At 42.0% G+C, this 14,625-nt stretch overlaps 1 protein-coding gene across 4 annotated transcripts in view; it reads right to left on the bottom strand.

The window, feature by feature from the left end:
• Positions 1–14,625, bottom strand: part of CD38 (CD38 molecule) — a 40,723-nt gene that overhangs the window by 11,911 nt on the left and 14,187 nt on the right. For 3 of the 4 annotated variants that reach the window (XM_082838733.1, XM_082838735.1, XM_082838734.1), the window contains exons 2-4: positions 8,209–8,338; positions 6,440–6,575; positions 294–379 (exon numbers count right to left, since the gene is read on the bottom strand). In XM_082838733.1, the coding sequence (XP_082694859.1) occupies positions 294–379; positions 6,440–6,575; positions 8,209–8,338 (352 nt within the window). Of the gene's footprint in view, positions 1–293; positions 380–6,439; positions 6,576–8,208; positions 8,339–13,014; positions 13,196–14,625 lie in introns of those variants that run through there. The other variant, XM_082838736.1, reaches the window with a different exon arrangement.

Genomic DNA, 14,625 nt, shown 5'->3' with positions numbered 1-14,625 from the left:
GCCAATACCAGGATCAGAGGATTTAAAAAACCCATAGATGGGCAACCAAAGCCAAAAAATGGATAAGAGCAAGAAGTCTTCAAATAGAGCTCAGCGACCTTCCACGAATGCACATAAATTACACATGAAAATATTCTAGCATGTGCTTATGAACATTTTTCTGAGGAAAGAATACTAAACTTCTGCTTCTAAAATGATCTGTGACCCAAAGTGCGTTAAAACCAACCACTTACTGGATGACCTCTTAAGCTCTTTGGTCTCCAAGATTCTAGAATTTCACTTGTGGTACTTACCCTTTTGGACACCAAGTCCCAGAATACAGAAACAAAGTTGTTGCTGCAGTCTTTCTTCCAGTGTGGACAAGATTGATAGTTCATTTCTAAAAGACATAGTTTACAGAAAAGTAATTAAAGTGGAAAAGAAAAGGTATAATTGATCTCTGTTCTTCGTGGGCTATTGGATCCCAGTGGAGCTGCTTTCCAGTGGCATCCCCGCCAAGATGGAGGATGGAAAATGGACACATCTCAACCCAATTTAACTAAGTGCCCCCTGAATCCCTTCCAAGTCCTTACCTTACCCTCCAAATCCCAGACAGGAACACAGTGACCAGCTTTGAGTCATCATTCTGGGAAACTACAGCAAAAGTTCATCTGACAGAGACAAGCCCCCCTGTATTATTTCCACTTCCAGGAAGAATTAGAGATAATTTCCTCCCCCACCACCTTCTGTCTCCACACCCTTAGGCTCAGATGCCCTCAGAGTCTTTCTACACTCGCCCCATCCAGACAGGCTTAGCTGTCAGTGAGGAACCACAGACATAAGGCACGAACACATATTTTCTGTGATACTTCTTCCAAGGATATCTGCTTTAACGTACCAGCATTTATTTTTTTTAATTTTTTTATCGAGGTATAATTGACAAATCAAATTGTAAGATAATTAAATGGTACAGTGTAATGATTTGATATGCATACACATTGTGAAAAGATTCTCCATCAAGTTAATTAATATGTCTATCACCTCACATTCTTTTTTTTTTTTTTTTTTGATGAGAACTTTGAAGTTCTACTCTCTTAGCAAATTTCAATTACACAATACAGAGATAACAGTTATAGTCACCATGTTACACCTTAGATCCTCAGATCTTATCTGTCTTATAAATGAAAATTTGTACCCTTTTACCAACTTCTCCCTATTTCCTCCACTTTCCAGCCTCTGGAAACCACTTATCTACTCTGTCTTTATGAGTTCCACCTTTTTTTTTTGGATTCCACATATAAGTGATACCATGCAGTATCTGTCTTTTTCTGTCTGATTTATTTCACTTAGCATAAAGTTCTCCAGTTTCACAGTGTTGTCACAAATTATGGGATTTCCTTCTTTTTAAAGGTTGAATAATATTCCATTGTGTGTGTGTATTTACATATATATACGTACATATATATGTACATACATATATATATACATATATATGTGTATATATATATATGTATATATATATATATCACATTTGCTTTATCCATTGCATTTGACTACACAAACATTTATTGAGTGTTAGGCCCTGGAGATAGAGAGATGAATTAGATAAAGTCCCTGCCTTCAGAGGTCACATAATCTACTATAATCAAATAATTCAGAGAAAGAGCAACTTGGGTTGGGGGTGGTGTGCAGCACCATGTGGGAAGGTTGACGTTGAACTTGGTTTTGAAGGATGAATAGAAGTCTTCAGACAGACGCGCTAGAGAAAGGGGCTCCATGCCGAGAGAGCATGTGCAAAGGCACCGGGTTTAGATTTGTACCGCCAGAGTAGAAGGGATAAGGAGGGGATAGATGGAAGATGAGGCATATGAAAGACAAAGGCCAGACCAGGCCAAGGAATTCCGACTGTATCTTAGAGGCAAACAGAGCTATTTGGGTTTTAAGTAAGAGACAGAAACAATTCCATTGTGGTGTCCAGACGGAGGCTGACATAAAGGGGTCAGGGGTGAGCAGTTAGGATCCGACAACAGTCCAGCAAGAAAGGAGGGGGCATTAGTGATCTGGATTCAGGCAATTGTAACAGCCACAAGAAAGAAAGGATGAACTGCTAGGTAAATGACTAGGTTGGTGACAGATTGGGTATGCCAGAGGAGGATGGAGTGAGAATGAAGGCAGAGTCTGGGATTGTCTCACCTCAACTTTGCCTCATCCAGCAGGTAGGGGAAGTGTGGGGTGAGAAGCCCTGGAACCCTCTCTTGGTGTCCCAGAGGTCAGGCATGCAGCAGCCACCTATTTCTGCTGTGGGTACGCGTACAGCTGACCCTGCACAAATACCCATCTTTCTACTTCCACTTTGTTATAGGTTGAATCGTGTACCCCCAAAAGATATGTTGAAGTCCTAACCCCCAGTACCTGGGAACGTGATCTTTTTTTTGGAAAAGGGTGTTTGCAGATGTAATCAGGTCAAAATGAGATCATTAGGGTGGGTGGGTCCTAATCCAGTAAGACTGCTCTACTTATAAGAAAGGGAAGTTTGGTCACAGAGACAGACAAGCACAAGACGCACAGGGAGAAGACAGCCATGTGAAGATGGAGGCAGGGACTGGCGTGAACCAAGGAACACCAAGGGTTGCCAGCAAACACCAGAAACTAGAAGAGGCCAAGGACTCTCCCCTGGAGCCTTCAGAGAGAGCACAGCCCAGCCAACACCTTGATCTAGGACTTCTAGCCTCCAGAACCATGAGAAAATAAGTTTCTATTGTTTTAATGCCACCCAATATGTGGTACCTCATTACGGCAGCCACAGGAAACTAATATAACCACAGACGTGGGCTTGACTGCCAGTGACCAGAAAGAAATTTCTAGATCAGAAACACTTCCGGGGATGAGGAAGTAATCCTGGGACTTTTTATAATAATTAAATGCATTAAAAACAAAACAGCACAAATTAGAAAAAAAAATCCATGTACAGATGTAAATAATTACTGCAGAGTCAAAAGATAAATTTGAATTATCTCCAATAGATGCAAAACTGTTGACGATGATGAAATGAACATAATTTTGTAAGATGCTACAAGGGTGCCCCTGTTCATAGGTTTTCATGAACATAAAGCTCTTTTATCTTCACAACCATATCTGGAGAGAAGTCTCTGAGTTTCACCTACCCTCTCCCCACAAGGATGCTCCCCCTTGCCACCTGCCCATTAAATAAAATTTGAACATCACAGAGAAAAAGAAGGGAGAGAAATTTTACAATAAAGTAAGATAAATTAAGTATATAAAAAAAGCAGAATAAGAAGTTAAAAAAAGGGAGAGATTAGAAGCTTATAACAGAAACTATGACTTTCATAATAAAACAAGTAAACAAGGCAAAACCAAGGTAGAAAAAAATTAAGGAAAAATTGTTTAAGCCAGACAATAGAACAATTAAAATATAAAAATTAGGAACCAGAAAGACAGCAAATAAAATAAGGAAAAGAGGTTAAAATCAATAAAAATTGAGGTTAAAGGAGAAAGAAGTAGACAGAATAAAACAACCTATACAGGATTCAGTTGAATAGAAAGCGAAAGTAAAGAACTCTGAAAGGTAAACTGATGAGAAATAGATTTCTTTATTTCTCCGATCTTTTCTAAGAAAAAGCTGACGTGGTATATTGAAAAATAAAACTAAAAGCAAAGTTTACAGGAAATACATTTAAGCTAAAAGGGTTAAATGAATGACCTTGAAAAGCTAACTTGCAATAAGGGAAATTTAAAAAGGAAAGCAAGAAATATGGTAAAAACTATAAAAGTTAACCAAAAAGAAAAAGAGTAAATGGAGAGATATATTTATATGCCATATTTCTAGGTGCAAAGTGTCTGGATTAAAGATTAATTGAAAAGTTACAAAATAAAAACACTAGATGAAAATATAGAAAACTCTCCAATCTTGAGTAAGAAAAATTTAAGCAAAATATGGAACCCAACAGCCAAATAGGAAAGGATAGACGATTTGTTGCATTTCTGTGTGGCAAAAGACAATATAAACAGTATTAGAAAAAAAACAGAAACTGAGAAAAATAGATTTGCCACCTTTGTGCCAGAAAACAGGCAGGATGACACGTGGTTAAGAACACGAGTTCTATAGCCAGTAATCGTGGGTCTCTCCCAGCTCTGCCACTCACTAGCCGGCAACTTACTTAACAGCCCTGTGCCTCAGACTCCTCCTTTGTACAATGAGATCATCACAGGGGCTGTGAAGGATTAAATGGGTGAATATTCATACAGCACATAGAACAACGGCCCATAAGTAGTAGCCACTATTGTTAATTTATATTGAACTTCTATAAATAAGAAAATAATAGACATCCCAATAAAAAGGATTAATATATATGAACTGCCAATTTACAATAGAAATAAATATCCACCATTAAATATACAAATATACTCAGCTTCACAGCAAAAGAAATGCAAAAATGAGCCGAGGTATTATTTCTTTATCAAAATGGCAAGACATTTTAAAGTATTATTGTCCAGTGTTGGTGAGGGTCTGGGTAAACAGATTATCTCATATATTTTGAGAGTATACATTGTTACCACCTTTCGCATAACAATTTGTCACTTTCCACCACAATTTATTCCACACTGAAATTCCACCCGTAGTCATTTATCTTTCAGAAATACTTCCACAAGCATGCCTGTGTGTGTGTGCACTCATGGGCGTGTACAAAAGTGCTCCTTGGGGTGGTGGTTGTAACAGCAAAAACATCTGAAAAACCTAAGTGTGCATCAATCAGAGGTTGTTCAGATTAATTATGATATGTCCATAGAGCACATAAGATGAGGCCTTTTTAAAAGATATGGCTGTATTTATACCTACTAATTTTAAATGAATAAAGCAAGTTGCAAAACAGTATGTGTACATTTCAAGTATACAGACTGTCCCCGACTTGTGATGCTTGGGTTTAGGATTTTTCAACTTTTTGACAGTGGAAAGCGATATGCATTCAGTAGAAACCATAATTTGACTTTTGAATTTTGATCTTTTCTCAGAGTGGTGATATGGGGTCTGATCCTCTCTCGTGATGCTGGGCAGCGGCAGTGAGCCACAGCTCCCAGGCAGCCACGCCAGCCAGTGGGTAAATAACCAAGACACATACGACCACTCTACACCCAGACAACCATTCTGCTTTTCACCTTCAGTACAGTATTCAACAAATAACACAAGCTATTCAACACCTTATAAAATAGGCTTTGCGTTAGGTGACTTTGCCCAACTATAGGCTAATGGAAGTGTTCTGAGCACATTTAAGGTAGGCTAGGCTAAGCTACAATGTTCAGTAGGCTAGGTGGATTAAACGCATTCCTGACTTATGATATTTTCAATTTATGATGGGTTTATGGGGACATAAGGAAGATCTGTATGTATTTATGTGAGCGCAGGGAAATGCAGGGTATGTACCAAATTGTTGACAACAGTCCCCCTTTGGGAAGGAGCATGAAAATTGAGGAGTGGGGGAACTGGAATTTTTGCTTTTTACTTTGATGCATTTCTGTATATGCAAGTATTTTTCGATTAAGAGTACATCTTGGGCTGCCCTGGTGGCGCAGTGGTTGAGAATCCGCCTGCCGATGCAGGGGACGTGGGTTCGTGCCCCGGTCCGGGAAGATCCCACATGCCGTGGAGCGGCGGGGCCTGTGAGCCATGGCCGCTGAGCCTGCGCGTCCAGAGCCTGTGCTCCGCAACGGGAGAGGCCACAACAGTGAGAGGCCTGCGTACCGCAAAAAAAAAAAAAAAAGAGTACATCTTTTTTGTAATTGGAAATAATGCAAATCTGGGTTGAAGAAGCTACTACAATAAGTTTTTTTAAATAGTCAAAAGCAATAAAAATAAGAATAAAACTATATAAAGTAAAAATATCCACATTATAAATAAAAAGAGAAAAAAAGAAGTGAAATGAGCTCAATCGGGCTTTCTCAGTAGAAAACATCTCCCCACAGTGAGGTGTTCTGGGTCTTTCTGGGCAAGGAAGGTGACTTCTGATCAATGGCAAAGCCACACACTGGCCCTAGACCCAGAGAAGCCCAGCATGTGGTCCCTATGGCTGTTCTGTGGAACAAGGACTTTGGCCTGGTTCCCTCGGAGTCCTCATTCTGTTCTAGAATTCTTTGGTCCTGAATGATGCCCTTATAGAAAGTAAAACACCAACAATTCAGAAGCAGGCTACTCTTGCACTCAGAAAGGAGGGAATCAGGAAGCATGAACAGCCCTAAACTCTAAAGTCAATTTTTCTAGAAAACATGAGTTGGTCTACAGAATTCTGTTTTACATGAGCCTGAGTTGTCATTAAGGGTATAGATGCCATCAGGGTGGGCTCCTGTGGCTCCTTCCTCCACACTTATCTTCTGGAATTCCTAGCAGAGCTCAGGGCTCCTGCACCCTGCACGTCCCCAGGCGACCCCAAGTGGACCAGATCCTCACCATAAGAGCCTGCATCTCCGCACCAGTTAAGGTCATCCGCAATGTAACCCATCAGTGTGTCTTCCAGGGTGAACATATCTCGCTGGACCTTCGTGTACTGGTGCGCCAGCTCCTTGGTTTTGCTCCAAAAGACTGTCTAAGAGAGAATAAAGACAATCTATTATTGAGATCAATTTACTAAGTCAAAAAAACTCCACCGAATTTGCATCTTTTTAAATGAAGGAAAACATAGGAAACATCAGAATAAATCACCTATAGTAAGAGTAGGTGTTGCGGGTTTCACGGATCTCTGTGTGTGAGAATGAGAGAGAGTACATGTGTGGAGGGTGTGTGTGTGTGTGTTCTCTAGGTCATGATGTAAAATGAAGTTATTATTCTGGATTGCAGGGAAAAAAGTCTCAAAGCCACTGATCAAAATCTTATAATAAACCTAAGCTCCAAACACATCTGGGGGAGGCATTAGGTAGTCCCAAATTCCTAAAGTTCTCGGCAAAACGATTTTTTCTAAGTGCTATTTTCTGGGAGAAGTGCCCTTTGATTCTTAAACAGCTCCATAACCCCTGCTTTTTTCCCCGAAATTCCCCCATCCCCTTACAAAAAAAGGAAAAGAACAAATATAGTGAGTTTTTGCAGGGTCCCTTGTAAAGGTGCAGAAAGTCAAATTTCAGGACAATCTTCTGCTGCACGGATCTATTCATTCTTAGTAGGAGGCAGTGGAGGTTTGAAGCCGGGGCCCTGGAGTCATGCTGCCTTATGAAACCCAGCATCACTGCTCACTGGCTGTCTGACCTTGGACAACCAAAGAATTGCTAAGCCTCACATTCCCCATCTGTAAAAGGTATTGATAATAATTGTAAGGAAGTCCTGAGATGCTGAGATGAAATGAGACAGTGCAAATAAGGTGTTTGTCCCGTGTCTGTGGGCAGTCACTTATTCAGCCAGTGTCCCCTGGTGATGATTTACCAGCAGCTACTCTGTGTTGGGCTTTGGGCTTGGTGTACACCCCGGAGTTCCATAGTCGCTCCAGCTCTAACAATGGGAGGAGACTGTAATGTGTGGCTGTCTTAAGGGCTTCGTGAAGATGATTTGGGGCACATTGAATTTTCACCCTAAACACTGACTTTAGAAAAGATGCACTCCATTACAGACATTTTCCAGTATAATTAATGTATTAAAACCCAGGCCTCTATGGCTCTAAATCTTGGGCCATTTACATTTCAACTGGTCACTTTCAAGACCATCAAACTTGAGCAATCACTGGTCACCTAAACTTGCCACGCCTCAGTTTTCTCTCTAGTGAAATGGGATTGCTGATGTCTGACCTACCTATTCCACAAGTTGACTGTGAAAACCTAACAGGATAAAGGTTCAGAAAGTCATTTGGAAGCAAAAAAAGGCCCTCAGCAAATGCACAATGGCATTGTCCTCATCATCATCATCGGAGGTCAGGGAAAGTTTTGCAGTTCTATAAGGTGGATTATTTTTGTTTGGATTGGGTTGGGGTTTGTGTTAGGTTTGTTTTGCCTGATTTTTGGCCGACTCTCCTTTCCTCTTTCTCTGTCCCCAGTTCTCTCTCCAGTCCCCAGATGTTCTAAATCCCAATGACATCCTGGTCTCCCAATGGACCCCAAGCTCCCTCCCTGCCAACCATGCCTACATCCTAATATACAGATTTTCCTCTTCCCTCATCCTGGTCAAAATGTAGTCCCATGACCTCTTCCCTTTGACTTTTATCTTCAGTTTTCAAATCCATAACTTGACCCAGTTACCTTGTCACAAGGCACCATTTGATTCACCAGCTTCATCAGTGGGTGGTAGTCTTCCTCTGTCGCACTGCAGGGGTCCTTAGAGATAAATGCATTCCTGAATGCCTCCCTGATCTTTTGGCAGTCTCTATCTCTGTGAGATAAAACATGGGAAATAAAATAAAAGATGAATAATTAGATTTCAAACATATGTTTAGAGCATAATTACCCCCCAAAAAATTCTGTGTGCCAGGTGGTTCATACACACCATCACGTCTCATGTGTACAAGAGTTTTATGAGATGATCACCCTCCCTGCCCTACAAGGTCCCTGCACTCATGGGGCTTACTCTCTGGTTAGAGAGACAGACAGTATACAAACAAGCAGATAAGCTAACGAAATAAGTATGGATTCTGATAAGTATGCAGGAAATCAGTGGGGAATATTGAAGCAATGACCACTGGTCTGGAGAGGGCTCCCTGAGACTAAATGTTGAGAAGGAGTGCATTCCAGACAGAGAGTGTCACAAGTGCAAAGGCCCTGAGGCAGAAAAGAACTTGCTGATTTTGAGGAAGTGAGAAAAGAACAAAGGGAGCGGTGGTGAGAAATCAACCAAAATAATCAGTCTTTCAGACAAGGAAACGATTTCAAATTTTACCTAATTACCATGGGAAGGCAGTGGATAGGTTTAAGCATGGAAGTGACCTCATCTGATTTTTGGTTTTGAAAAAGTCACTCTGAGAAACTCTGTGCCAGCCCCAAAGATGGAGCAAAGTCTCTGAAATAGGAATTCCAACCCCATGTCCTCTCCAAACAGCCCCTGGCAGTGAAAAGGCAGGCTGGAGAAGCAGCAGAGATGGACCGGAGGGAGGGATGCTGGAGAAGATTGCAGCTGGACCTTCCCTTCTGTGTCTGTGTTAACTAGTGCACCTGAGCCCATCATTTCCTGGGGGGAAGGAAGTGGGTTTCCACGGGGAGTGCTCAGACATGGTTATCAGGACAAACTCCAGCCTTTGCACCCGGCATCCCAAGTACAGTACCAGGTCAGGCAGCTAAACCTGGGGGAGTAAAGGCGAGCCCCTCATTTTCTATTCCCCCTGAGTCTGCTCTGGCCCTGCAGGGCACGAACAAAGCAGCCATTCCAGAGGGTCTTTTGCCTTCCCAACTCAGGCTGGCCAAGTCGAGTGGATTATTCCTCCTGATAAGCCAGGGAATCAGAGGATACCTGTGAGACACAGGGCCTTACACCAAAGCCACCCTGTGTATGTTGGAGACTCATCTTCTCAGTCCAAAATAGCTGCTCCAGTTCCGGCCATCATGACTACATTGCAGCCAGCAGGCAAGGTTAGGGAACAAGAAAGGAGGAGAAGGAAGAGAAGGGAGAAGTAACCGCAGCAATGGCCATGTGCCAGCTGCCTTTTAAGGACAGGTGCTAGAAGATGTTCTTGCTATTTGCTCTTATCATATTTGCTAAAATGTAGTCATGGGCACACTTTGCTACAAGGCAAGATGAGAAAGGCAGCCTTTAATGTTGATGGCCATTCCACATCAAAAAGTACAGTTTTACCACAATGAGATATCACCTCACACCTGTCAGAATGGCTATCATTAAAAAGAACACAAACAACAAATGTTGGTGAGGGTGTGGAGAAAAGGGAACCATCCTACGCTGTTGGTGGGAATATAAGTTGGTGCAGCCACTGCAGAAAACAGTACGGAGGTTTCTCAAAAAACTAAAAATAGGACTACAGTATGATGCAGCAATTCCACTCGGGGGATATATCTGAAAAAAATCAAAAACACTAATTTGAAAAGATACATGCACCCCAGTGTTCATAGCAGCATTATTTACAAGTTCCAAGATATGGAAGGCCCTAAGTGTCCATCAACAGATGAATGGATAAAGAAGATGTGGTGTATGCATATACAATGGAATATTACTCAGCCATGAACATGAATGAAATTTTGCCATTTGGAGCCATATGAATGGACTTGGAAGGCATTATGCTAAGTGAAGTAAGTCAGACAGAGAAAGACGAAAACTGTATGATCTCACTTATAAGTGGAAGCTAAAAAATGCAACAAACGAGTGAATACAACAGAAAAGAAGCAGACCCACAGATACAGAGGATAAACTAGTGGTTACCAGTGGGGTGGAGGGACAGGCAATATAGGGGTGGGGGAGTGGGAGGTACAAACTATTGGATGTAAGGTAGACTCCAGGATGTATTGTACAACATGGGGATACAGCCAATATTTTATAATAACTGTACATGGAAAGCGACCTTTAAAATTTGTATAAAAAATTAAAATAAGAAAACCCAAAAAATTTAGAATAAAAAAATCATGAAAGCACAGTTTTAATTCTAGAGAAGGGACTGGCCTGCAGGCTCTGTCCCAGGAAGGTACCACCATTGTCCCATTTTACTGATAAAGAGGAAACTTTAAGGCTGTGAATTTAACCAATGTGCCTGAGGTAACATGATCAGTAAGTGGTAAAGCGGGATTGGACCCCAAATCTCTGGGAGCCTCCCACATGGCTACAGCCTTACCGGGCAGGCTATTAAACTGTTCCAGCCTGTTGTCTTCATCTGTAAGAGGGAGATAAGAATACTTCATGCCTGGGAAGTTTTGGAGAATTAAATGAGATAACACTTGGCTTGTCCCCCGGGGCCCCCAGTTCTTTCATGGACGCCCATCCCCTTCCCCAGCATGCATGGGACCGTTCACCTGCATCACTGCTGGCCTGTGAAAGCTCTGACGGGAAACCATCATCCACCTGGCTCTGCCCATACACTATATATGTAAGAGAAAAACGTTTTTACGTAATGTACTTCGACATCAAAGTTTACGGGGCACCATCACGGGAAGTTTAGAGCAAAGGTGTTTGGAGGCTGTTTTACTTTAGAGGACCATGTTTTACTTCAATTCATGTAATGCAGTGGCCCTCACAGGAATTTCCTGTTCTGATCCCAACTCCCTCGTAAACTCTTCTGCCTCCCTCCTCAGCCACAAAGAGTGGAAGAGGAGAGACATCTCCCTGACGTGGAAGGACAGGAGAATTTTCCACCACAAAAAAACTGGCAGTTCAGCGAAATCACCACGCGCTGGGCACCTACCATACACCAGATGCTTTCACCACCAAAAACGGGAGAACTCACAGACCTCCGAGAAGATTCTTATGCTTTTTAGGTATATAGACCCCTTCAAGACACATTACCTTAAGAATTCAAGAAACCCCAGGTCAAAAATTAAAAGTTTTTATGCTTTTTAGGTATATAGACCCCTTCAAGACACATTACCTTAAGAATTCAAGAAACCCCAGGTTAAAAATTAAAGAGTTTCTTGTTTAGAAGGAGCAGAGTTTAGACCATCAGAGTTGAAACAGACCTTGGAAGAGTTTATAACTCATCCATCTTCCCTTTCACTGTCTGAGACCAGAGCCTCCTACATGCCCCAAAAGTAAGAGGAAATGGGGAGAGGTGATGAGAAGGTTGGGGACAGGCTTTATGAAGCCACTTTTCTTCCTTAAAATCTGGGGTGGGGGGTAATAAATTTGGAGTTTGGGATTAAAATATACACACTACTAGAAATAAAATAGATAACCAACAGGGACCTACTGTATAGCACAGGGGACTATACTCAATATTTTGTGATAACCTATAATGGAAAAGAATCTAAAAAAGAATATATATCTATACATATATACATATATAAACAATCGCTTTGCTGTATACTTGATACTAACACGACATTGAAAATCAACTATATTTCAACAAAAATTTTTAAAAAATCCAAAGTAAACATTTCACCGTGGATGAGCAATGAGCATTTTAATTGGCAGATAGGTAGAAAGGTAGATGGATGGAAAGAAAGATAGAGGGAATTCCCTGGCGGGCCGATGGTTGGACTCCACACTTCCACTGCAGGGGGCACGGGATTGATCCCTGGTCAGCAAACTAAGATCCCACATTCAACGCTGCACAGACCAAAAAAGAGAAAGAAAGAAATATAGATAGATAAAAATAAAAAGAAATTAGGACGGAAGGTACAGAAATGTCCGCAGTACTCATTCATACATGTCATTGCAGACATGGGCCTCGAGTTCACAAGTGTGGCTGGAAAAATGTGAGCCCTGAATTTAGTTATTTTTATTTGCAAAGCCCACGGTCCTCATTTTTGTCCCCCCGGGTAGAGCACTCTTCCATCAAATCAAATGGCAGACAAGCAAAAGCTGTTTCGAGTAAGCAGGCTGGTTTCAAGGAAACAGAGGGCCTCAGGATCCCTGCGTCCTGCGGGGATGGAAGCAGATGTCTCTAGCTAAAGAGGCAGCGTGGGAGAAGTAAGAACCATTTCTGAGAGTTCAGTATCGCTCTTCTCTTCAATAGCTCCTCTGTTCCAAAATTAGAGGCTTTAATTGTGACACTTCTAGGGCGGCCTACCCTTCACTGTGAAGGGAATTGTTAGCCCAGCAGCTGTTCCTGAGAGTTCAGGCCATGCCTGTGGCCCCTACACATGGTCACCTGGCCCAGAGGGTTGTTGGGCGTCACCGGGTCTTGTGAGCTCTGGCCGCACATGAGGATCCCCTGGAGAGCTTTGGTAAACACACAGTGCCTGGCTCTGGACCAACCAAGGCAGGGTGAGGGAAGGGGAAGAGAGCAGAACCTGTAATTTTCCAAAAGCTTCCCATTCCCACCTCCTCCCAGACCCCTGGAAACAGCCCTCCTACTTCCTGTCTCAATGAATTTGAAGACTGTAGTTACCTCCTATAAGTGGACTCAGACAGTATTTTTCTTTTTGTGACGGACTTATTTCACTGAGCATAATTACCTCACGGTCTGTTCATGTTGTAACATGTGTCAGAATGTCCTTTTTTCAGGCTGAATAACATTTCATCGTAGGTATTCACCACAGTTTGTTTATCTCTTCACCCATCATGGGCACTTGGGTTACTTCCTCCACCCATCCTTTCATTCCACGAATATTTACCGAGGGCCTACTGCTAGCTTCACAACAGACACAGGGCTAAAAAGATAAATACACACCATTTCTATCCTCAGGGCACTCGTGTCAAGGTCTAGAGCAGACAAAGAACAAAACTCATTACAACTAAAGCACTGGTGGCTTGCCCAAGGCACTAAAATTTGCAAACACAACAAAGAGTAGAACATTTTCCCATTTTCTACTACCGAGGATAGAAACAGATTTAAAAAAGAAAAACAAAAACTTGATTAAATGTGAATCAGGGGGCTTCCCTGGTGGCGCAGTGGTTGAGAAGTCCACCTGCCGATGCAGGGGACACGGGTTCGTGCCCCGGTCCGGGAAGACCCCACATGCCGCGGAGCAGCTGCCCCCATGAGCCATGGCCGCTGAGCCTGCGCTCCGCAACGGGAGAGGCCACAGCAGTGAGAGGCCCGCGTACCGCAAAAAAAAAAAAAAAAAAAAAATGTGAATCAGGATCCTCATTTGGAGAAGGATTTTTCTTTGTTTTCTCTCCCAATTGTCGTGACACACGCAAAATCGATATATGTTTATAACTTCGGTGGGTTTCTCTTTGACCACCTGCTGGCTTTGCTTTCTTTGGTGGGTTCCAGAGTGATTGGTGATTTGTAGCCAACAAAAAAGAGATGCTTTATAGGGTGCCTGTGCTCAGCGGAATATAAAGCAGTCTTTGAACAAAGTTTTTATACAGAGCTTGGAATAGTTTGGGTGATGTTTATTTTACATTAAGTGGGAAAAGTAGGTCTAAACTTAGAGAAATAGAAAAAGAATGGCAGCAAACTGATCACTGGAGTTGTCTCTGGGAAGAGAAATAAAGGGGAATTTCCGCTTTCATCCTATACTTTTCTGTTGGCTTACAACAGAAATGGATTCTTGTATTATGCAAGTAACCTAGAAAAGAAGAAGTTAAATTTTTTTAACTGAAGATCTGGTATGATTACAGTCAATTTTTAAAAAGTGGAAAAAACCCCACAGTAATCAAACCGTGTCTTAAAAATAGTCATATCTTGTTGCTAGGAGTATAAGGGTTGCTTTGTGACGTTTTCTTCCCTATATTTTGAATGTTTCTATAATAAGCATATATTACAATGGGAGGCATGGCAAAACTTTCATTTTCTTTTCAAGTTGCTTGAGCTGTTAGACCAAGCATTTGAGACTCTTGGAAGGTCTTAGAACATGGGAACAGCTCAGGTCCAAACCCCCGTGGTCGCCACCTACCATTTCTGTGCCGTCTCCCACATCTCTGGGCCAAAAGGTGACATTTCTCATTCCTCATCTAGTTCAGTTCAACACCAGGGGAGACTGAGTGTTGGTGACCCAGACCCATTTCTCAAGACCTAATGACATGAAATATGGGGTGAGGTGAGGGCTAGGGCCATGTACCTCTTCCAGGGCATCTTTCTTTCCACGCTAAAGACTTCCTTGCATCCTTAAGCAAAA

The sequence above is a fragment of the Leucopleurus acutus genome (genome assembly GCF_964270905.1).
Source record: "Leucopleurus acutus genome assembly, chromosome: 4".
Classification (NCBI taxonomy): Eukaryota; Metazoa; Chordata; class Mammalia; order Artiodactyla; family Delphinidae; genus Leucopleurus; species Leucopleurus acutus.
The sequence above is the reverse complement of the archived record's forward strand: the minus strand, read 5'-3'. Positions and strand labels throughout refer to the sequence as shown.